General features: G+C 64.1%; 1 protein-coding gene across 5 annotated transcripts in view; it reads right to left on the bottom strand.

Annotated features, from left to right (window-relative positions):
• Positions 1 to 2,789: 2,789 nt before the first annotated feature.
• C13H7orf50 (chromosome 13 C7orf50 homolog) overlaps positions 2,790 to 23,349 on the bottom strand; it is a 98,749-nt gene continuing 78,189 nt past the window's right edge. For 4 of the 5 annotated variants that reach the window (XM_061208021.1, XM_061208022.1, XM_061208020.1 and 1 more), the window contains 3 exons: positions 10,715 to 10,875; positions 6,593 to 6,674; positions 2,790 to 3,449 (listed from right to left, as the gene is read on the bottom strand). In XM_061208021.1, the coding sequence (XP_061064004.1) occupies positions 3,264 to 3,449; positions 6,593 to 6,674; positions 10,715 to 10,875 (429 nt within the window). In that variant the 3' untranslated portion in view covers positions 2,790 to 3,263. The remainder of the gene's footprint in view (positions 3,450 to 6,592; positions 6,675 to 10,714; positions 10,876 to 23,349) is intronic. The other variant, XM_061208023.1, reaches the window with a different exon arrangement.

Genomic DNA, 23,349 nt, shown 5'->3' with positions numbered 1-23,349 from the left:
ACCTTGACTCCTCCAGGGACCTCGCAGAAGTGGAATCACACAGTATTTGTCCTTCTGTAATGGTCTATTTCACTGAGCATCATGTCCTCAAGGTCCACCACGATGTGTCAGAGTTTCCTCCCTTCTAAAGGCTGAGTCATAGCCCGTCGTACGGATGAAGCACCTTTTAACTGCTCACCCTTTGTCGGACACTCCAAGCTTTAGATCCTGTTTCTTGCTGGCTGTGCGGCTTTTGGGAGAAGCCTCCGTGGGCAGACGTCCGTCAAGGGCCCCCTGGCATCGTGGGTCAGGAGGGGGCAGATGGGCTGGACGTGAGGACTGGGTGCACGTGGGTAGGTCAGTCCCTGGACAGTCTGCTCCCAAGGCTGCAGTGCCCCGGCCTCTCGGTCTTGAGGGGGAACCTTTGGGGGCCGGCGGGTGGCTCTTGGTCCAGATCTGCCTTTGGTTCCAGGGCTGGCCCCTGGCCACACCGCATCAGCCCCAAACCACAAGCGAACTCTCCAGAACAGACATACAGGCTGCGGTCTCAGCTCCCGGGTCTGCAGGGACTTTGACTGGAGACGTTCTTCCGTGAGTCCAGAACCCAACGGTGTTGGGTGGCCGCCGCCCACCTCGCAGGGCAAACCCGTGGTGGGGGAGAGCACACTGGGGGCAGGGGTCCCGGCTCGGGCGTCCAACTTCCCGAGGCCCCTCTGTCTCAGCTTCCTTCCCGCCGCACGGGGGCGGCACATCAGGGACACTCTGGCTGGTCACTGCATCCTTACAGGACCAACGGGACACGCTCAACACCAGTTTACCCAAAGTGGACGTGAACCTCCTGGGGGCACAGAAGCAGCTGAGTCCCCACATCCCACAGGCGAGGCCAACAGGAAACACCTGCTTCTCAGCCATAAACGCTACAACTACTGGCTCCATGGAGGCGGCTTCCTCGGAGGGCCAGGGTGCAGGGGGCTGAGGCTTTGACAGGCCAGGGAGCTTGACCGCACCCCAGAAAGCCCCGCCAGCCCCTGCCAGCCCCATCCTGATCCCTCGCGGTGCCATGACCGCTGACCTGATGGACGCCCGGGACTTCAACAACAGGTGGGGGAGCTCCACCCGCCCCCTCAGGGAGATGCTCCTCAGCCCACGGCCGGACGCGGCGCCGGCGAGCCTAGTACCCGTGTGCAGCCACCAGGCTCAGACCCTCCCCATCAACTGACCCCTGGGGCCATCAGAGTGCCACCTCTGACCGCACAGGGACCCCAGGAACCGCCTGGATCCTGAGCTTGCTCCCACACCAAGTGATGCATCGCCTCCCCTGCGGCTTCTGCCGGGGGGACGCCGCAGAGGACAGCACTGCAGGCCCTACGGGAGCCCCCCAGTCGGCGTCCGAGAGCCTCTGTGCACGAGTGAGGGGAGCGCCTGGCTCTCCTGGGCCGTTTCCCATTAACAGGAAACGAGGACCCGGTACCCACCACGTTTCCCTTTTTGATTTGGCTGCCAGGAAACCCAGAGCTATGTTCTTCATCAGTCAACCCGGATTCCTTAAAGATAACGTGCCCCTTCCCTGTGCCCTGTGGACCTTCTTTTATTGCACGTCTATTTTTCAGTGTTTTTAAAATGCCCCAAAGCTGAGGGACAGTGAGGCTGGCACCGGGCGGCTGCATCATCCACAGATTATCTGGAGAACCGCAATGACTCGTCGTCACAGGGTGCTTTCCCGTCGGGGACCTCACCTCACCTGAGGGCCTCCAGGAGGGCTGGGCCTCCTCACTCCGTCTCCAAGGGCTGCAAGGCCGAAGGAGGTGCCTGGCCAGTGGCTCCCACCCGGAACTGGACATGTGTGCGTGTGTGCCCAGTGGGCGAGGGACAGGCCAGATGCCCCTCAGGGAGCAGCACAGCAGCCCCTTTCATGGGGGGGAGCAGACGAGACCTCGGCGTGGACGAGACTCGCCACGTGGGGTGGCGTGACCTTGAGTCCGGGGTTGGGGTCACAGGTGAGAAGAGGGAAAGGCCCCAAGTGGTCAGCGAGGGACCTGCCCGGGCCCTCGAGACGTGTGGCCCTCCTGGGCTCGGGTCACCCCTCCTCGGGCCACCACCCCCACCTCCGCCATTCAGACACTGAATTGAACTGAACTGATCCGGGGATGCTCCTCTGAGGCGAGATCCTCGAGGGCCACGGTCGGGGCCCAGCCAAGCCAGGAGTGGCCACAGGAAGGCCCAGGACCTCATTCTGGAATAAAGCGCCCCCGTTACTCACGGGCGGTCAGCATGGAATTCACGACAGAGCTGCCCACATGACGCAATCTCTCGGACTCTGCTTTCCTACTGCCCCCTGGTTACGTGGCTCACAAACCTGCAACGGGAGCAGGACTCTGGGCTCAGCCCCGCTCTGCTTCACTCGGGGTCACCTGGGGCGGCTCCTTCCCCATCATGGCGGCCTCGAAGCCACGCGGTGCCCGTGCGTCTCCCAGGCTGGAAGCCGACCACGCCCGAGGGGCAGAGCATCACAGACTCGGTGGAGAGTTTCAAAACTGCACAGTCACCCGCCACCACGTCTGACTGTCTGTGGAGACGGCCTGGCCGCACGCGCTCCTCCGGGGACGGGGGACAGAGCAGGTGCTTCCCGGCTGGGCAGGTGCGGGAGGGCAGCGCGTGGCCCCTGCCGACACCTGGAAACACGGCCTGAAGAGCAGGAGTCAGCCTGCAGCCAGAAGACTACACGAGGGGCTCGCCTGGACGCCGTCCCGGGAGGCCACGGAGCCCACGCCCCACAGGCAGGGAATGAGTCACACGACAAGAGCCACGGCCTCCAGAGGCCAGTTTTTATTGGAAATACACCCAGGTTTTCCCTGTAAGTGGCCAGAGGAGCCGTGTCCTGTCTGAGGGAGGCGAGGTGGATGAGCCACAGCCCAGGCCCCTAGGTGAACGCAGGCAGGTGGCCAGGCGGCCGGCACCGAGGGACCGCCAGACCCATGGGGGGGGGGGCCCAAGCCCCCACACGGATGGATCACACCTGGCGGGGAGGGCCAGCTCTGGTGACCTCTAAGACACCCCTGGGACAAAAACAGGCATTTCCCTCAATAAACAACTTCCTTGGGGGCCTGAGGGCCACTGGGAGGCCAGCTTATTTCAGAGTGACTGCGTTCTGCTGTGAAGGGGTTAAAACTGTCATCCCCTATAAACAATTTCTGGCCAAGGAATCAGGAGAGAGAAGTGGTCCCTCCCAGGGTCAGGAGCCAGGAGGACCAGGGACCCCACCCCCCCCACCCCTGAGCCGCCTGCTAGGAGAGCAGCTGCAGCACCTGCCGGACGCGCTGGGTCCTCCCCGGCAGCGGGGCGTCGGCGCCGGCACCCGCTTCGTCCAGCTCCCGCATCAGCACCTCCGCCTTCTGCACCGTCAGCTCGCGGGCCCGGCCCCTGAGCCCCTCCAGGTAGGCCAGCAGGGTGGAGAAGTGCTCGTCGGGGACCTGGACGGGGCAGAGAACAGTCGTCAGGGCTGGGCGGGTGGCGCGTGGAGACGCAGGATGTCCACGCAGGATGTCCGTGCGGGCCCCGGGCCTGCGAGGGGACCGTCCAGCCCTCAGCACCCTTGGGCCGGGCCCCGAGGAGTTGCTCCAGGACGACGGGCTGGGGGAGGTGGAAAGGGCGGCCAGCCCACTGTCCTCTGCTGGCTCCCGTTCTTTCCCCCCGAGACTCCGGCTTGCGTTCCAGAGGCTGGCAGACGTCAGTTTTCACGCCCTCCTGAAATGCCACTAAATCCACAGTAAGCAGATACGTTTTTAAACAGATAAATCGGGCTTCCCTGGTTAAGGCGCAGTGGTTAAGAATCCGCCTGCCAATGCAGGGGACATGGGTTAGAGCCCTGGTCCGGGAAGATCCCACATGCCGTGGAGCAAATAAGCCCGTGCACCACAACTACTGAGCCTGCGCTCTAGAGCCCGTGTGCCACAACTCCTGAGCCCGTGTGCCACAACTACTGAACCCCGCGCGCCTAGAGCCTGTGCTCCACAACAAGAGAAGCCACTGCAATGAGAAGCCCTCGCACCGCAACGAAGAGTAGCCCCCATTCGCCGCTACTAGAGAAAGCCCGTATGCAGCAACAAAGACCCAATGCAGCCAAAAATAAAAAAATATAGATTTATTAAAAATAATAATAATAAAAATAATAAAGAGATAAATCTCTTAGAACAAAGAAAATAGAGGAAAAGATAAGAGTGACAACGTTTTGGGTCTGGAGATGAATGATGGTGACTCAGCAGATCTGATGAAGGTGAAGCTTAAGCTGAGAAACGCAAATCATGCTGCAGACCATCCCCGCCCCCAAGCCCGGGACTCCAGAACTGGCTGTGTGGGCACTTCTGGAAGTGAGAGTAAAGATGGGGCTAAAAACAGGGGCGACTGGAAGTCCACTTCAAAAGCAGCTAGTGACTCACACTGACTTCAAAACCTGAGGGCCACAGGGAGGAGGGGCAGGTGCCCTGAGTTGGCCCAGTGGGGAGTGGGCGTGGGGCTATGCAGGAGTGCAGGGTGGTCCTGGGCAAGGAGGAGCGGGCAGCACCCCCCAGCCTGGGGCTCTGATTCCTGCAGCGTCGCTGGCTTGGCCCGGCCCAGGCTTTGCACCCCGCTGTCCCCCACCCGCCCAACAGCCACGGCCTGATTTCAGAACTCAGCTCACAGGTGCCTCCTCCACGGAGGGTCCCCCACCCCCCATCAAGTGCACGCAGGGCAGAGTCCGCCTCAACTTCCCCGCTGGTGGAGCCACTTAACAATCGTAATGAAAGCTACACAATCGTCACAGATGGTGACGACGGCCCCAGATAAATGGATTACAACCTACTGAATAAAACAGGAGAGTCCACGCTGATATGGGAAGTCACAGTCCACTGGAGCGGGGGGCAGCAAAGCTCTTCCTTATCGGAGACGGGATGAAGGAAACAGAAAAGCCCCAGACAGGGTCAGCGAGGGCTAATGAGAGTGACGAGAGATGGGGCAGCCCCCAAAGACACGTGCCTGTGACTGAAAAGAATCAGTAACTTTGTAGGAACAAACCCGACAGCCACCACCCGCGTCATGTGATCAACATCGACACCAAGCCACCACGGGCCAGCTACGAGGACGAACACATACATTTCCCCCTGAGTCCGGGTGGGGATCTAACCAACCACGCTGGCCACGCCCTGCCACACAACTGCCCTTGCAAGCACATCAGGGTCACGAGGGTCAGTAAGATAAGGGACGTGCCAGACCGGACCAGACAGAGGGGCAGACGCCGGGTGAGTGCGGTTCTCGACAGGCCCCACCCAAGGATGCCACCGAGCACGTGGAGTTAGTAGTGACCACGTGACGTGGCGCCCTGACTCAGGCTGGGTCAGTGTCCTGTCGGACGCCCTGACGTGCAGCAGGCGCACACTGGAGCGTCTGGGGGTGATGGCATCACCCAGCCCCGGCCTTATAGCCACACCCCACGAGGATCCACAGGCGGAGGGCGGAACTTCCAAGCACACGGACGCTGGCCTCCTGAACGGCAGCTGCCTCCTGCAGCTGGGAGCCTGGAGCGCCACAGATGAGTCCGGCCGCTGGGCACAGCCGGCAGGGGTTCTGACTCCCCAGCACCGAGCGGGTCCCTCCCCCTGAGCCCGGGTTTCACCTCTGGAAAACGAAGGGCTGGATGGGGTGCTCCCACAGGGCCTCCACGAGCTCCACGGTTTCTTCGTAATCATAACCCGGCCAGGCCACGGGAAGAACAGGCCTCAGGAAGGAGCTTCTTGGCCAGGGAAGGGGGGCGGGGATCGAGGGGGCTATCCTTCCCACACCCCCCGCTGGAGGGGAGGCCGAGTACAGAGGGGCTTGGAGACCTCGGGCCAGTGTGGTCCGACCAGGCCCTGCCAGCCGGTCCTTTCCACCCATCACTGGGAGATCTGACCCCATCCTCCCCAATGTGCACAGACCTCACCCCCCCCGAGTGTGCATGGACCTCACCCCCCGCGAGTGTGCACGGATCTCACCCCGAGTGTGCACGGACCCCCCCGAGTGTGCACGGACCCCCCGAGTGTGCACGGACCTCACCCCTCCCGAGTGTGCACGGACCTCACCCCCCCGAGTGTGCACGGACCTCACCCCTCCCACCCCAAGTGTGCACGGACCCCCCGAGTGTGCACGGACCTCACCCCTTCCACCCCGAGTGTGCACGGACCTCCCCCCACCCCGAGTGTGCACGGACCTCACCCCCCACCCCGAGTGTGCACGGACCCCCCCGAGTGTGCACGGACCCCACCCCTCCTGAGTGTGCACGGACCTCACCCCCCCGAGTGTGCACGGACCTCACCCCTCCCACCCCGAGTGTGCACGGACCCCCCTGAGTGTGCACGGACCTCCCCCCCGAGTGTGCACGGACCTCCCCCCTTCCACCCCGAGTGTGCACGGACCTCCCCCCACCCCGAGTGTGCACGGACCTCACCCCCCCCCGAGTGTGCACGGACCTCACCCCTTCCACCCCGAGTGTGCACGGACCTCCCCCCCCGCCCCGAGTGTGCACGGACCTCCTCCCCCACCCCGAGTGTGCACGGACCCCCCCGAGTGTGCACGGACCCCCCCCCGAGTGTGCGCCCACCTGGTCACGGTCATACATATGCAGCAGCAGCCAGGTCTGCCTCGTCTTCTGAAACCTCCAGTTCTTGTGCTGCTGGGCCCAGCTGGGGAGGCAAGGACACGACATCTCAGGTCCTGCACAGGAGCCGGAAGGCCTGCACCCACTGGCCTGGGGGGCCTTTCCTTGGCTGGGGGGGGCGGGACATCTGCAGACGACCCTCCCAGCGCAAGGGCGCGAGGGGGCTCTCAGGGGTCTGCGCCAGGAGGACCGTCACCTCCGCACGCCTGCCGGGGGCCCTCGGCCAGGACGGCAGGACTGGGGGACACAAGGCCACTTTCTTTCAGCTCTGCACGTCCATCGTTTCACGATTCTAACGAGAACACTCTGAATTTCACAAACTCAGTCCTTCTTCCAGAAACGTTTACTGTGCAGGACGGCAGGACTGCCGACTGGAGCAGGCACGGCCTTCACGCCGTGAGCTGGGCGTCAGGGAGGAGCCAGGAGCCCTGACGCCGAGGGCCACGCAGGGGTCCCACTGGCCCAGCCTGCACGTCGCCACCCAAGGGCCTCGGACGCACCGGGCCCCCAGGTGACGAGGACGCTGCGGCAAAGCGCGGCTGGTCCCGTGGAGCCCAGGCTGAAGGGGCCCGAGGAGGAGGAAGCAGGCCATGTCGGGAGCCAGTGCCCAGGGGAGACCCGAACGCTGGGACGGAGGCCCCGAGACGGCCAGAGGTCTTTGTGTCTGGGACCCGGGCGCTGACGGCCGTGGAGGGGGCAGAGTGCGGGCACCGGGGCTGCAGGACGGCGGGAGGGTCGGCCTCCCTAACCGCCCAGCCGGTTCATTCTCTCGGGACGCGTCACGCCTGTGGCGTTTCCCACGTGCCGTGTCACGTGATGGCACAGCCGCCCAGGCCCCGCCCCACGTCTGCCCGGGGACCACGGGCACTTCACGCGGCACCACCGAGCCGGACCTGGCCACAGCTCCTGCCCCCCTGGGGGACCAACACCCCGCCTGTGCCTCGAGTCCCGGCTCCAGCGCGTAGCGGCGAGGCAGGGGTGACGTGTGTGCCCACGACGGGGCCCGGCTCGGCCTTCTGCACCCGGAGGAGGGGGAAGGGAGGGAGGTGGGCGACTCGAGGGAGGGGAGGGAGAAAGGGAGAGAGGAACGGCCACCAGGCTGGGGAGTCAGCGGCCCCTGGCCGTCTTCTCAGGCTCCTCTGCTGGCCCGACGGGGAGGGGGCGGTCTGTGTGGGCCACCGCCGCCCGTGGGACCTCTCCCTGATGCCAGTAATGACGCAACTGTCTCTCGGCTCCAAACCCACCCCTCATCCTCTGCCTGCGCAAGTGGAGATGAGCCCTTCAAGATGTTTCCTTCCCAGATGGAACAAAGTTACACAGAAGATGCCGGACACACGGGGTGGGGAGGAGGGGGCTTCCTTCCCAGCACGGGCAAGCAGCCCTCTCTGGTGCCCACGTCCCCAGGGCCCCCCGTGGTTCTGCAGCGCACCGCTTCCCACAAGTCTGCTGGCGCGGCTCCCATGACCTCCCTGCTGCCCGTGTGCCCCTAAGCTCCCTGGGCTCGGCCCGGCCCCTCACATCTGCTCCTCTGCAGTCTCCAGAGGGCTCTCGCTCTCGCTACAGTCAAGCAGTCTTTACAATAAAGAACACCTCCGCACTGGCCCCAGTTCGGTTACTGTGTCGTTCCACCCACATCGCGCCCTGGCCAACTCATCTGCCCTGGAAGACCTCGCTCCTCCCAGGGTCTCAAGGTCCCTCCTGAGCTGCCAGAGGGTTTGGGAGGGAAGGACCACCTCAGGCTTGGCTCCCTCACTGCTGCATTGGTGACGCGGAGGAGCTGGGTATCGGCCCGAAGCACTCCCTCCTCCCTGACCCCAGGGCTCTGACCAAGGTCAGCTCAACCCTGTGGTCCGCCGGGCCCCAGAAGCGGCTCGGGTGTCTGGAGCATCGGACTGGCTTCAGATGGGCTGCCCGGGCCCACGGGGAGCAAAGGGCACCCGGCTGGAGGCCTGGGGGGTGTGCGGCCCCACGGAAATCCACAACGGACAGAGGAGGCTCCCAGACACACCAGGACCACGTGAATGACGACCGAGTGACCACGGGGGCCCCCAGCCCCTCCCAGAAATGCCTCCCCAGAAGGCAGGGACCCACAGATGGAGCATCTGCGTGATTTTGGTGAGCAGGGGAAGGAAGTGAGAGGTCAGAGGTCAGCAGGGAGGGAGCGCAGGCCCCGGGGGCTGAGGGCCGAGCCCGACCCTCTCAAGGGGGTGCTGCACCGCGAGCGGCTCCCATGAGCACGCGGCTATCGGCACCGTGAGGTCAGGGACGAAGGATGTTCCTACGACCCAGATGGGTGAGAGGCAAGTACAGGCGCTGCCTGCGGTGCAGGACCCAGATGTGACAGCTGCTCTGAAGCCACAGCACCCCACAGCTTCTGGTCCCCTGGGGAGCGCTGGGCGGGGCCGTCTGAGCTGCTGAGTGGGTCCGCTGCCCCCTCCCCAGGACCACCGTCTTCAGAGCACTCCCCCGAGTGACAGCGGAGCCTGCAGGTGCCTCTCTTGGCTGCTTTGTACGGCCGTGTCCACCATGGAAAATAGCACCTCAGCTGCAGGTGGAAGGTGCCGGGACGGGACCAGGTGTCAACGAGGGGCCTGCTGGCCACCCCCGTACCCCCCACCCCCTGAACACAGCCCAGGGCCAGGCCCAGGGTCAGGGGAGGCTGCCGGGCAGCTCCCTCTGCCGGTGTGCAGGCTGGGCCTCCCCTCCCACTGGGCTCCACGTGGCCCCCGCCGGCCAGCCAACGGTGGCCCCTGCAGGGCGAGGAAGGCAACCGGACTTCCCTGGGCGGGGAGGGAGGCACTGAATCGAAGGCGTGTTTCCTACAGGGAGGCGGGCAGATCTTAACGGGAGCAGGCCCCCACGAGGAAGGGACGGCGCGCTCGGAGATCCCAGCAGAGCCGAAGGAGGGCTGCTCCCGGGGGCTCCGGCAGGCCCAGCACAAGGCCCGAGGCTCCCCAGGGCACCCGTCCCGGTTACGGCCTGTGCCCCCCTTTGTGCCAGAGCAGGCTCCGGCTGGGGCTGGGGGAATGGCAAGCCCCAGTCCATCCAGCAGGTGGGAGCCCTGCCCGGGCCCAGCGGGGCCCCAGGCTTGGGAGAGACGCGGGGTAGCGTCTGATGCTCTGCCACAGCCTCGCGGGCTTCAGAGACAGCAGGGGGAGCGGGAGGGGGGAGCGGGAGGGGGACGGGGGCAAGGAGGAGGGGGAGGCCCGAACCCTGGGCTGCCTGTGCAGCTGACTCATCGGTGCTTAGCCTGGTCCCGGAATCTGGAAGATTCCGCTTCATACAGAGCCAGGGCGGCCGGGCAGCTCCTCCTTCCCGGAAGACGGGGCTCTGAAATGCCCCTCTGTCTCCACGGTGCCCCTCCCGGCCTATCGCTGGGTTCACACACGTCCTCAGGCCCCTATGCCCTTCCAGAATCCTCTGCAGGGCCCCCAGAAACTCTATTCCTGAACCAGCTCCAAGCCACCAACCCCAACCCTTGGCTGGATCTCAAGGATTCCACGAAAGAACACAGGTTCCTAGAGGGAGATGTGGGGTGTGTGCGACGTGTGACAATAGCGATGGTGGTGACAGCAACAATGCTGATGGTGGCAATGACGGTGGGGTGGTGACGTGGATGGTGATGTGGGGGGGGTGACGTGGTTGGTGGTGGTGGTGACGTGAATGGTGACGGTGGTGACATCGGTGGGGGTGGTGATGTAGGTGGGGTGACAAGGTTGACAGTGGCGGTGAGATGCCATCTTCAGCACATGGCCCGTGAGTCTTTCATGGTGGCTCCAAGGCCATCATTTTGTCAGGTTGTCACAACACTATGAGGGGCAGGTGAGTGAGACTCTTTACCTGCATTTTGTTGATCTGAGATGGAGGCTTAGAGGTAGCCTTGCCCAAGTGCCCGCAACTACTGACCTGTCACCCTGACCGCGACGGTTGAAGCTGCGCTTCCAGGTGCCAGACGCCCAGGCGGGGAGCAGGCAGCTCCCCTGGCCCCACAGACACAGCCGCCCCCCGGGGGCCCCGAGCCCCCAGCCTGCGTCCGTCTGCCTGCATCCCTCCGGGGCCGCGCACCTGCACAGGTAGTCCAAGGCCAGCGCGGCCCCCGAGCGCCTGGCTGCCGGGCTCTGGGCCACGGAGATGCCCGCTTCCTGCAGCCGCCTCCGGGCCTCTTTCTTCCGCTCCTTCTTCAGCTTCCTCTCCAGGACCCTCTGCTCCTCCGGGGACGCGGCTCCCTGGAAGCAAGGGGACCGCCATCAGGGCTTCGGGAGCAGGTGCCACCGCGGCTCCCTGGACCCCGTGGCCCACGCTGGGCCCCTCGTCCCGGGATCCCGGGGGAAGTCCTGCGGGGTGGGGCGGGTGCTGCACGCGCCCGCCGAGGACCCCCCCCCCAGGCTCCAGGGGCGGCAGGAGGTGCCTGGGAGAGTCTCTCTGGGGCTGAGCAGGAAGGAGGCACTGGGACCTGTGATGCGATCCCCCACCCCCACCCCGCAAACCAAACAAGAGCAGAGTCCAAGGTCTCCTGAGCTCCCCGGAGGCCGGACCCAGCGAGTTCACTGTGAGGCAGGCCGGGAGCCCTGGGGACCCGGCCACGGCCCCAGCACTTCCAGGGAGGCCCTGGTGCCGGCCCCGCACACCCAGCGTCCACGGCCCCCATCCCGGAGAGCAAGGCACAGCGGGACCCCCTCTCATGCCCCGGCAGGCAGGCCGTCATAAATGCCAATCCCTGACAACCTCTGTGTTCCCACTCCACTCCCGCTCCTTCCGGAATCTTCTAAAACAAAAGAGCTGCTTTCCCCAGCTCCTCCTTCTCCTTAAACCGTCTGGGATTTACCTGCCATGGAGCTTCAGGGCTGTACTGGGTGACTCCTGGCAGCCCTGACACGGGACACACAGCCCACCTGCCCAGGAGGTGCCTCCGGATGGGGCTCAGGGCTCCTTTCTTGGGGAGAGTGGCGACCTGCCGCCTTGCACGAGTGCTCCATGCAGACCTGACCCACACTGCACTGTAGTCGGGCGGAGAGGCGGGGGGGGGCGACAGTGAGGGGGAGGGGGGAGAGGGAGAGGGAGGGGGAGAGGCAGGGGGAGAGGGAGGGGGAGAGGGAGCGGGGAGAGGCAGGGGGACGGTGAGGGGGAGAGGAAGAGGGAGGGGGAGAGGCAGGGGGACGGTGAGGGGGGAGAGGGAGAGGGAGGGGGAGAGGGAGAGGGAGAGGGAGAGGGAGGGGGAGAGGCAGGGGGACGGTGAGGGGGAGAGGGAGAGGGAGGGGGGAAAGGCAGGGGGACGGTGAGGGGGGAGAGGGAGAGGGAGGGGGAGAGGCAGGGAGACGGTGAGGGGGGAGAGGGAGGGGGGAGAGGCAGGGGGACGGTGAGGGGGGAGAGGGAGAGGGAGGGGGAGAGGCAGGGGGACGGTGAGGGGGGAGAGGGAGGGGGAGAGGCAGGGGGACGGTGAGGGGGGAGAGGGAGAGGGAGGGGGAGAGGCAGGGGGACGGTGAGGGGGGAGAGGGAGAGGGAGGGGGAGAGGCAGGGGGACGGTGAGGGGGGAGAGGGGGGGGAGAGGCAGGGGGGACGGTGAGGGGGGGAGAGGGAGAGGGAGAGGGAGGGGGAGAGGCAGGGGGACAGTGAGGGGGGAGAGAGGGGGGAGAGAGGGGGAGAGGGAGAGGGAGGGGGAGAGGGAGAGGGAGGGGGAGAGGCAGGGGACGGTGAGGGGGGAGAGGGGGGGGAGAGGCAGGGGGACGGTGAGGGGGGAGAGGGAGAGGGAGAGGGAGGGGGAGAGGCAGGGGGACGGTGAGGGGGGAGAGGGAGAGGGAGGGGGAGAGGCAGGGGGACGGTGAGGGGGAGAGGGAGAGGGAGGGGGGAGAGGCAGGGGGACGGTGAGGGGGGAGAGGGAGAGGGAGGGGGAGAGGCAGGGAGACGGTGAGGGGGGAGAGGGAGAGGGAGGGGGAGAGGCAGGGGGACGGTGAGGGGGGAGAGGGAGGGGGAGAGGCAGGGGGACGGTGAGGGGGGAGAGGGAGAGGGAGGGGGGAGAGGCAGGGAGACGGTGAGGGGGGGAGAGGGAGAGGGAGGGGGAGAGGCAGGGGGACGGTGAGGGGGGAGGGGGGGGGGAGAGGCAGGGGGACGGTGAGGGGGGGAGAGGGAGAGGGAGAGGAGGGGGAGAGGCAGGGGGACAGTGAGGGGGGAGAGGCAGGGGGACAGTGAGGGGGGAGAGGCAGGGGGATGGTGAGGGGGGAGAGGCAGGGGGACAGGGAGGGGGAGAGAGGGGGAGAGAGGGGGAGAGGGAGAGGGAGGGGGAGAGGCAGGGGGACGGTGAGGGGGACAGGCAGGAGGCTGGAACAGCCTGGAGGACGGGGCAGCAGGGGCTCTGACCACACAGCTGCCCGAGGGGTGTGTGTTTGCTTTAAAAATCACAACCATGCCTAAAACACCAACGCCAGTCACAGACTTCCGCTGACAGGGAATAAAATCAGATTTTTAAAATAGGGTATTCTTCACTGGAGTAACACTGGCTCATAACGTTATGTAAATTTCTACTTCTGCGGACACAACAGCGTGCTCACGACCAAACCTTTAGTTTCCATCTGTCACCCTGGGGTTGAGCCTCTAACTTGCCCCGCCCTCCCCCGTCCCTCCTCTCTGGTAGCCACCACCCTGACCTCTGTATCTTCGGTTTGCCCGCTTGTGTTTTAGATTCCACATGAGTGAAAAAACACTGTCTGACTTATTCCAGCACTACTACACCCTCCAGGCCCTTCCACGTTGTCACAAATCCGAAGTGGGGTGCGCTGGGGTCTAGGAGACACACCCCCTGGCTCACAGAGAAGCTGGCACTAAAAGCGGCAGGCCAGCCCTGCCCCTCTGAGCCACGCAGGGGGGCATCGCACCGGCCACCAGGCCCTAAGTCCCGGGGAAGGGTCAGGGCTGGGGATTGGCCAACACTGACCCCCGAGGGAGGCCAGCAGGTTGGGCAGGTCTGGGAAGGGAATGGAAGGGTCAGAGGCATCTGCCCCCAGGGTGGACGCCCCCAGCCCCCCACCATGGCTCCTGCTGTCACTAGGACACGGTGGTGTCCTCCAAATCCAGGTCCGGGCCCCTGCCGCCCAACCCCCTCTGACCCTATGGGGTGCTGGCTGCTTCCCCGAGGCTGGAGGAGCCCGGTTACACAGGAGACGGGAGCCAGGTCCCGCTCCCTGAGGGCTCTTGGGTGCTCTGCGGGCCCAGTGATGGCCCAAGGTGCCACTGTCCCCACGGAAGGGCACAGGAAGGAGGCTGGAGGGGGACATGGCCAGGGCTCTAGCGTGGGCCTGGGAGGGAGGGGACGTGGACCCCGGCAATCCCATGGAGGGGGGCACCTGAAGGGTCCAACCGCCTCTCCTGGGGCTGCTGGAACGTCCAGCGTTAACGACCTAGGTCTTGTATTAGGCATGGACTCTGGAAACTACAAAAAGAGCTTCTTTCAATCACTCTCGCTTTGGCCGGTGGCGCCCCTGACGTGGCAGCGGTGGGAGCCCACACTCCGTGGCCCCCGAGCGGAGCTGTTCGGAGCCATGGGGCCCGGGGGCCGGGGGCCAGGCAGGACACAGGGGCGCGGCAGCCAGGGGAGCGGGGGGCCCGGGGCAAATGCTGAGCTAACTGCACTCTCAAGAGAAGCTGGAAATGCATGTTTGCAGGTGAATCTCCTAAACTTTAAATGCTGGCGATTCCAATTAAACAACATAGGCTACCAGGCCAAACCCTGGTGTGGACCGCGTGAGGAAGCCAGCACCTCTGACCCCCTGGGCCCTGCACACCTGCCCAAGCCCCAGGGACGGTCCCCCTGTGGGACCTGCGTCCTTTTCCTAAACTCACTCAGGCCTGGGGGCCCCTGCCCCTCCCGCTGGTACTGCTGGCGGGGGGACAGCCCACGAAAACACCAAGACCATCTGGAAGGAACGCAGGAGTCAACAACCGCAGCCTGGGAGGGCCCTTCTGGGGACCAAGTTTCAGGGGAAGGAGAAGCCTCACCCCCAGAAAGCCCTGCGGACCGTGGCCACCCTGGGACTCGCTGCAGGCCAGGCCCACTCCTGGGGAAGGCCTGGGGGCAGCAGGGTCAGTGCTGGAACACAGACCCGGTCTCCCCAACTTCGCACGACCACGGGGAGCTGACCGCTGGGGTCTCCTCGGAAGCACCACACCACGCTGCCGCTCCACACAAAACACAGGCCCTCGCACGAAGCGAGGTGAAAACTTAAATCTCAGCAGCGTATCCCCCTCTCCAGTTAGAGCTCTTTAGGGTTATGTTTCAAAGGGCACAAAAACAAGTCAACCTGTGTGGCAGACCTCTGGCAGGATGTGCACCCAAGCTGATCAGCCATGGCCGCCCTGGAGGGCCCCGAAAGACCCCGGAGGTCCGCGGAAGGCCCTGGAGGGCCATGGAGGACCGTGGTGGAGCCTGGAGGAGCCTGGAGGGCCCTGGAGGTCCAGGCACGAATTGCGTCCATGCATGAATGTCTGCGTGCACCGTATTAAGTAACGTAGCACATGGGTGATCAGAGATGCATTTAGCACTTAAATCCTTACCGGCTTCTGGGCAACGTAGGCACTGAGTACATCCAGGAAATGCACTAAATAAACAACAAAATAAAAGGAAACGTGCTGACTTCTTACGGGAACAGCGACACAGAGAAAACACAACTACACGAAGGAAACATCCAGCCCCGTGACTCTGGGCAAGAGACTGAGCAGAAACGGCATGACCTTGGTTTGGAAAGGTTTCCACAGGCTCAGTTCAGGCAGAGAATCCTCTGATTTGAAGAAGGACAGGCTCGGGTCCTTCAGGCCAGGAGGCCCATCAGCCCTTGTCCACAAGCAGGGCGTCTGGACCCCTGGCGGGCCTCGTGCTCTGGCCACCGGCCCTGCCCTGACCCCGAGACAGGCGGTGTCACCGGTCACACTCCAGCCAGAACCAGGAAGTGGAAACCCACGACCCTGCCCCCACAGGAGGACCCCGGGGAGCCCAGGGGGCCCTGCAACTTCAAGGCACTGGAAGCAGCAACAGAATGTGCAGGGGGACCCCCTCTCCCTCCGTGACCCCTGGACCCCTTGAAGCGAGGCTGGCACCGACCGCTGGCACCACAGACGGGACTTCAGTCCCCGGTTCCTTCGTTGAGGACTGGCCAGGAATGCAGATAAAAACGGGACACTCTGGAAGGACGGTCACCGTGGGACCGCTGCCACCACGGGAGGACCCCTTGCCTCGCACCTCCCCAGCCACTTCCGTGATGGGGACAGGCCTGCCCTGCCCCTGCCGGTGACACTACAGGGGTGGGGGGTTGGGGCCAAGACTCAGGGAGTAGCACCAGGGCCTCGGTTCCTGGCCTGCGGGCACGGGGCCATCAGGAGACACTGACAGGGCAGGCGTCCTGCAACGCTCCATCGACCGGGCACAAGAGGCCCCCCATCCCCACTGCCTTGTGAGAGCGTCCCAGGTTACAGACGGGCCTCTCTTCCAGCCACCTTTTTCCTTCCCTCCAGTCTCAAGGAGCAAAGTCTTCATCTATGAACCGAGGCTGACCCGGGAGGGTGGGGCAGGCCCAGCACAGACCCGGGAGGGCACAGAGGGGCCCATCTGCTAGATGGGTCGGTTCTCCTTCTCTGGGGTCCCCCTGCACCCCGACCATGTGTCAGGCTTTCAGGTGAGGCTTTCTCGAGTTGTGTGTGCATTTGGAGACGGGCAGTCCTGGGGACCCCTCTGTCCCAGTGTGGTTCCCCCCAGGGCCTCTCAGGCCCCACTCTGGGCAGAGCGCCTAGACCACCACGACCTCCCCGACCTCCCGCGTGGGCTCCCACTGGCCTGGCTCGGACCCTCTAGTCAGCTCCCGCCCAGGGCTCTGAACTGGATTCGCCCGGAGGCCCCAACGCACAGGAAGGGGTGGGGGGGGTCTGGCTCTCCACGCTGGGGGTCACGGGTCTGGGGAGGAGCCAAGGAAGGAAGGGTCAGCTGGGGTGACCTGAGACGGGCCGTGTTTGGGGGGCCCCTGCTGCCTCATGCTCACGGGTTACACCACACAGCTGCGGGGGACAGCGTAGCCCGGGCGGGGGTCTCCTGCCTGCAGACCCTCTGGTCCTCCACCAGCTCAGGAGGAGCAGGAGCGCGTGGAGCCGGGCAATTCTGAGCCCCGTGCTGCCGGGGCTCCGCGCAGGGGCCGTTCTCTCCGCCTCCGAGCTCAGGCCCCGAGCCAGGTCCTGCTCAGCTGGGGGGCATGGGGGGGAGAGGGAAGAGGATGACTGACAGCGGGATCTCTCTAGAAGCTCTCAGGGGAGTGATCCTGACGCCAGCAGAGCTGGGGGAGCCCCAGGGGCGTGGGCTCAGAGGGGCCAACCCGGTGGGGAGAGGGCAGTGCCCGTCACCCACGTGTTCCTCAGAAGCCTCCTACTTCAACGAGCAGCAAGCTCAGCGTCGGGGTCCAGCTTCCCTTCCATCACCCCGCAAGTGCCATTGGGCAGCGGTGGCCGCGCAGGTGCTTTGATGAGGAGCCTGGGCTCCGCTGGAGCCAGCACTGCAGGGACCACCCCCCGGGGGGAACTTCCAGGCCGGGGTCGGGGGTCGGGGGGGCTGCTCCTTGCTGACCACTGACACACGGGGACAGGGTCATCGGCCAGCCTGCTGACAGCGGAGGCCGGGGTGGGGCCCCTAAGCCACCCACTCCGTCCAGGCGAAGCCCACCAACCACAGAATTAGGGGACTAGAAAGGCGTGCGTTAAAAATCCTGCCAACGAAACAGGAGCCTGAACCGGGGACGAGCTGTAAGGCGTGACCTGACCCCAGCGTGAGGGCTGGGTTTACGGTCAACGTGACCCTGAGGTGGCGGGGGCAGGGGCCCGGGCAGCACAGGCGGTCCCATCACTCGGCTCAGCTGTCTGTCCACAGGCCGGACAGCGTCCCCAAGGGCACGGCGACTCTCCAGAGGTGGTCAGAGAGCAGGTCCCGCCAGGCACCCCCCGCAGAGTGATCCCTAACCACAGGTCTCTGTCCAAACACCGCCGAGGCCAGGAGCACCGGCTTCTCTCCCGGAAGTCCCATGGAGCCGGCTGAACCTTGAAGCGATGGGAGCGCAGGGGTGGAAGGGAGGGCACCTAAGAGGAAGCTGGTCCCAGACTTGGCGCCTCCCCAGGCCACACAGCCCCCTCTTCCTTCCACTTCTGAAGCCAGGCATCCGTGGGCAGGACGCCCAGTCCCCGCCTGCAGCTCCTTGGAGACACTGCTTCAGCTTGAAAACTAAACCTTAATCAGAAGCATTACTGCAATTATTAAAAGTCAAAAGGAAAACTCATGGTAGCCAATCAATTCCTTTTTCCTTTCCTGAAAATGATGAAGAACAAAAGAGAGAGTGTTTCCTACAATATTTTAATAAAACTGTGTTTTGAAATAACTAGACGCAACTTGAAGGCAACACAGACACCATGAGCCTTCCCCCGCCCCTCCTCCCCGCCCCAGCTTCCCTGCAGAACAAGAGCAGAAACACACAGGAGACACTAAGATTTCAGTTACAAATTGTTAAATTCTTTAAACGCTCATTCCCCCAACCTGTGAGTGATGCTGAGTTTCCTCTGCTAATTGAGAAATAGAAACAGTGATATGTACCCTCTTCATTCTATTTGCAGTACTCTGATTAAAACTAGAACAATTCCAGGGAGTTCCCTGGTGGCCTAGCGGTTAGGATTCTGGGCTTTCATTGCTGCGGCCCAGGTTCAATCCCCGGTCAGGGGACTGAGATCCCACAAGCCTTGCAGCTCGGCCAAAAAAAACAACCCAATTCCAAACAACTTCAAAAAGCGTGCACACGACGCAGGAGGCTGCTCTGATCAACCCCGTGAGCGGCTGGGCTGGGGAAGTAGGGACGCTGCGAGCGCTGTGGGCCGTGGGTGGCGGGCCCGGTGCCCTGCAGAGCTGCCACTGCCGCTGCCGGTGCCGGTGCTGAGGCAGACACGGGCTCTGGCCTCAAGGAGCGCACGGCCGGAGGTAAGTGAGCTCCTGGAGGACAGGGACGGCGGCTGCCCCGGGCTGAGCGGCCGTTCAGAGCAGGGCACAGCTCCTCCATCCAGATGCTGCAGAGACCAGACGTTTTCAAATGTGTGAACCAGGATACACAAGCACAGGGGCCCACGCTGAAACAGATACCAGATCACAAAATACAGCCTCCGCGCTTCATTACCGCACCCAGGGCAGATCCGCGTGAGGTGACACTGTGAGAGGTCCCCGTACAGTACATGAAGCCTGGCCCCGCCCCCCACCCCCCAGGGCCACTGTCATCTGCTGTCAACACGCACAGCACAAGGAAACGCTCAACTCCACTGGGTCCCAGAATCAGTGAGACGGAGCCCTCACAAGAACCCTGCCCAGCGCCGCCCTGCCCGCAGCCCTGGGCTCTACCACCACACGGCACCTGGGAGGAAGGCGGTCCCTTCCCCAGCCCATCACCGCCGGCTCCCCTTCCACGTGGGCCTTGGACGATATGACGAAACCGCCAGACCCTCTTGGCCAGAGACACACGCGGATCCCGCGGGAGCCCAGCTCCTGGGTTACACAGGAAGAGGTGAGGGTTTCGAGGGGTGGGGGGTCGCCACGGCCACGGCCATGGCCCAAGCGGGGGGCTGTGCCACCGAGGGACGGTGGCCCCTCGCAGACAGGCCAGGGCTCTAGGGAAGGTCTTCTGCATCAACCTTTTCAAACCCCGTGGCCTTGGCTGCCAGCAGGACCTGCCCCCCATCTGGGCTGGAAACACTGGCCCTTGTCAGAGACCATCATCAGAACAAAATCTCTGAGCACGGCTGCACGCTCAGCGGGCCGGGGGCATCGGCGACCAGAAGGCTTAACTTTCATTCTGCTTCTCTTGTAACCCAAGGATTAAAATAAACGTTTGTTACGTGCCAACGTGCACTTGAAAAGCCAGAAGACACATGAAACACAGATCAGGGTGCCGAAGCCAGGGAGTAGATGACCAGCCTCATAAAACTCTCTCAAGGTCCCCCAGAGCTTCAGCCTGGATGATGGCAGGACTCCTGGCTCTCCCAAGGCCGTGCTGTGATCAACTTCTCATCTCCTCTGGACTGGGGTCCCGGCCAGCAAGGACAGCCTCTCCGCAAGGCCGACACCTGCAAGATGCGAGGGGGGGGGGGGCAGGACCCCCTCTGGCCTGTGGACAGCAGGAGGCGTGGTTTAACTGCCCTGAGATAGGAACTGTGTTTACAGAGATCAGATTCGTTTCTGGAAGCAGAGAATCCTGAGATACTTACTCATTTTACCTTTTCACAGGCTGTCCATCCGTTCCTGCCTTTGGGTGGACAATGGAGCAAAGCCAGGCTACAGCTTCGGGGGAGAGCTGGGACGGGGGAGATCCCTCGGCTCCCTTCAGAGGCTGCGGTGTAGGGAGGAGCCGGGGGGAGAGCCCGCAGGGACACGTGGTCAAAGGAGAGCCAAAGCCAGCAGGTGCACGGGCAGGTCAGCACCGGCACACGAGGCCCAGGGCCTGGACGCGGGAACCTGGTGCACCCAGCACCTCCCCCACCAGGCGCCGTGTCGACAAGCCCAGGCCTGGGGCCTCGGGGGACGCAGGTCTGCGGGGGCAGGGGAAGAAGCACCCGGCTCAGGTGTAACAGGGGCACCCACAGGCTGGGGGCGGGGGCAGGCCCTCGTGCTCAGTGCTGCTGAGGCGCGGCACGGAGACCTCAGACCACGCGGCACAGGGGGCAGGAGGACAGAGAAGAGGCAGCACATTCCATCAGGGAGAGCTCCAGGCCACCAGGAACGAAGCTGCTAAGAGGGCCACACGATCTACTCCTCTGGCAGCATTTCCATTTCCAGAGCAGCTACCCTGCTTCCCCGATGAGCCCCGGGGTGGGGGTGGGCTGAGGGGGTCCAGCGATTCTTCTTACCAGGCATTTATGGGGGCTGGCTTTCGTTGGCTGACTTTTAACAGGAACCTGGCTCCTACACACCCAGTCTTTAAGGCCTCCTGAGAACAGGAAGAGGCTGCCACCCGCCGCCCCCCCCCACCCCCCACTGCCCAATGGAGACCTTCATTCACAGCCCCAAGGTCTCCCACCAGCAGGCCCAGGACAGTGGCCCAGGGCCAGGACCCCACACCCCCTCCCAGCTGCAGAGGGGGCACAGGCCTTCCTGGCCCCCAGATCCCAAGGGCCGCCCGCTCTCACCGCTTCCCAGAATCTCGGCTAAGCTTTTGGGTTGATCTCGCCCATATCCAGGGAGCAAACAGGCCCTGGCTGGCTGGTCTCTGCAGGAGCTCTGATGTCCACGCGTAGGACCGGCCCGTGGGCCCTCCTTGGTTCTAGGCAGGAGAATGATTTACAACCCTCCCCATCGCTTTCGCTGCTGAAAGGCCAACACAGGCTTGGGGCCCAGCTGTGCTCTGCACGGTCAACAGCCTAATGTGGACTGTCCCGGTATCGGAAGGCAAAGGTCACGCAGGGTCTGCTCCACGTATTCAGAGAAGCTGCCCCCGCTCTGCAGGCCCCGCCACGCCCACCTCCTCCCTACAAGAAGCTGCTTTCCTTTATCTTTGGAAACGTGTGACTGACCAGGAGTTCAGACTGCATTTTGTGTTTAACCTGGAAATGCAGTTCCGGGAGATGGACAGCCAGCGTGGCCAGAGCTGAATGGAACAGCAAGCGTATGAACTGCGAGTCTAGATGTAACGTTTAACACACAGAGGGCATAACTTCCAACAACTTCTGAAAGATTCGCGGACAGTCGTTCCTAATTTGACGGTACTGATCTTGCCATTTTAATGAAAATCAGATTCTGAACGTATGAAAAACATACCACAAGACCACAAAGACCTCTCTCTCCCCCATACTCGAGGTGGGCCTGGGGCGCTAGGCTTCCCACAGCGTCCGACACTGCTTCCCTCAAAGCAAAAACAATCCCACTTTTGCTCAAGATTTTCAATTACGTTTTCACCCCGTGTCAACCCAGCAGACTCTGGACTGTCCTCTTCCCCAGCGGCTTCTGCGCCTTGCGTCCTCGGGAGAGAAAAGTGCACGACCGGGCACAGAGCGGATACACCCGTTTGGGGCCGCGTCCTAACCCACCTCGACCGCGGGCCTTACAGGGGCCCAGCTGCCCTCCAGCCCCGCAGGCACCAGGCTGCAGGCTCTTCAGGCAACAAAACAAAACAAAACATGTTAGTGGTTCCAAAAGAAGGAAACGGGAAAATCCAAAGGCTTCGTTAAACGTGCACGTAGTACCTCACGATGTCACCTCCATCCGCTGTTAAGTGTGATTTCCAACATCGTTTCATCACACTAGGAAACTACTGATGGGCTTCTTCCCCCCACACTTCATAAAAATTCCTGAGTGTTAACAATGAATTAAAAAACTAAACACTCACATTGCCAAGTAAAGAGTTATGCATACCCAGGTAATTTCACAAGCAAAATGGTAGATGCCCTGGTGGGTTCCGCCCCCAAGCCCTGACACTCAATGCGCTCTGTGGCGGTGGACCTTGCAGGGCTAAGGCCTACGGCTACAAAGGCCCCGAAGGCGGGTCGCCAACGGTGATGACAGCCCAGCCTGGGGGAGGCGGCAGCGACGTGGTCCAGACCACTCCCCGCTCCTACAGAGAGAAGGTGGGGCCGGCAGAGCCCAGGAGACTGGCGTGGGTCCCGGGACGCAAGAAGCAGCCCACGGTCGGCGGGCACCCGAGGCCTCGCCCGGGAAGAGGGAGGCGCGTCGCGTCGAGTCGCGTCTCAGAGCCCCGGCCCCACGCAGCCTGTCCGCGGTTCAGGACCCCGGGCCCGGAGGGCGGGGCGCTCCGGACCCACTCGTCTGGGAGCGGGACTAGGCGGGACGGGCCCCTCCTCCTCCTCCCCGCCCCCCCCCCCCGGTTTCGGGTCTCCAGGGCGCCGCCGAGCCCCCGCCCCGCCCTGCAGGACGGACCCCCGCGCCCCCCAGCCCCCACGGCCCGCTCCCGGCCCGGCGCACTGACCTCCGCGTCCCAGGCCGCCAGGTGTGCCCGGGACCGCGGCACCTCCCAGCCGCCGCAGCACCCGCGCACTGCGCATGTCAGGCCGGCTAGGCTCGGCTGGAACCAGATCCAGCCGGCTGGGCGGTGACGCAAGCGCGCGGCTGGACGTGTGGGCGGGACTCCTGGCGGGGCGGGGTCAGGCGGTGGGCGGGGTCGGCCCTGCACGGGGGTTGGGGGGCGAGGACCACCCCTCCCCCCCACGCCGAGTGGGCGGCGGCTGCCGCGAGGCCCCGGGCGGGGGAGGGGGAGGTGCAGGGGCCTCCGGGCCAGGGGAAGGCCCAGCCCAGGGCTCCCGGCACTTCCCGGCCCACGGCTCGGCCGCCGAGTGGCAGACGCTGAGCCCCCGCCCAGGGGTCTGCCTGTGGCTCTTCTCACGGCGCAGTGGCCCGGGCTCCCTGGCAGGTCCCCACAGGGGAGGCAGGAAAACCACGCGGTACAGTTAACACGGACGTGTCTGCCGACCACAGGCTCGGTCCCCACCCCCCATCTCCACCCCCTGCAGCCGGGGAACCTGGCCTGCTGTCTCCTCCCAGGGCGTCTGCGCATGCGCTTCCCCTGACTGGCGCGCTCACTTCCGAGCGCCTGTCAACCCTCAGCTTCGGGGAAGCCTTCTCTGCCTCACCCGCTGAACACCCCCTAGAGCTCCACCGCCGCAAACTGTGAGCTCCACAAGCTTAAGGCCGGGTCTGC

Source organism: Eubalaena glacialis, chromosome 13 (assembly GCF_028564815.1).
Source record: "Eubalaena glacialis isolate mEubGla1 chromosome 13, mEubGla1.1.hap2.+ XY, whole genome shotgun sequence".
NCBI lineage: Eukaryota > Metazoa > Chordata > Mammalia > Artiodactyla > Balaenidae > Eubalaena > Eubalaena glacialis.
The sequence above is the reverse complement of the archived record's forward strand: the minus strand, read 5'-3'. Positions and strand labels throughout refer to the sequence as shown.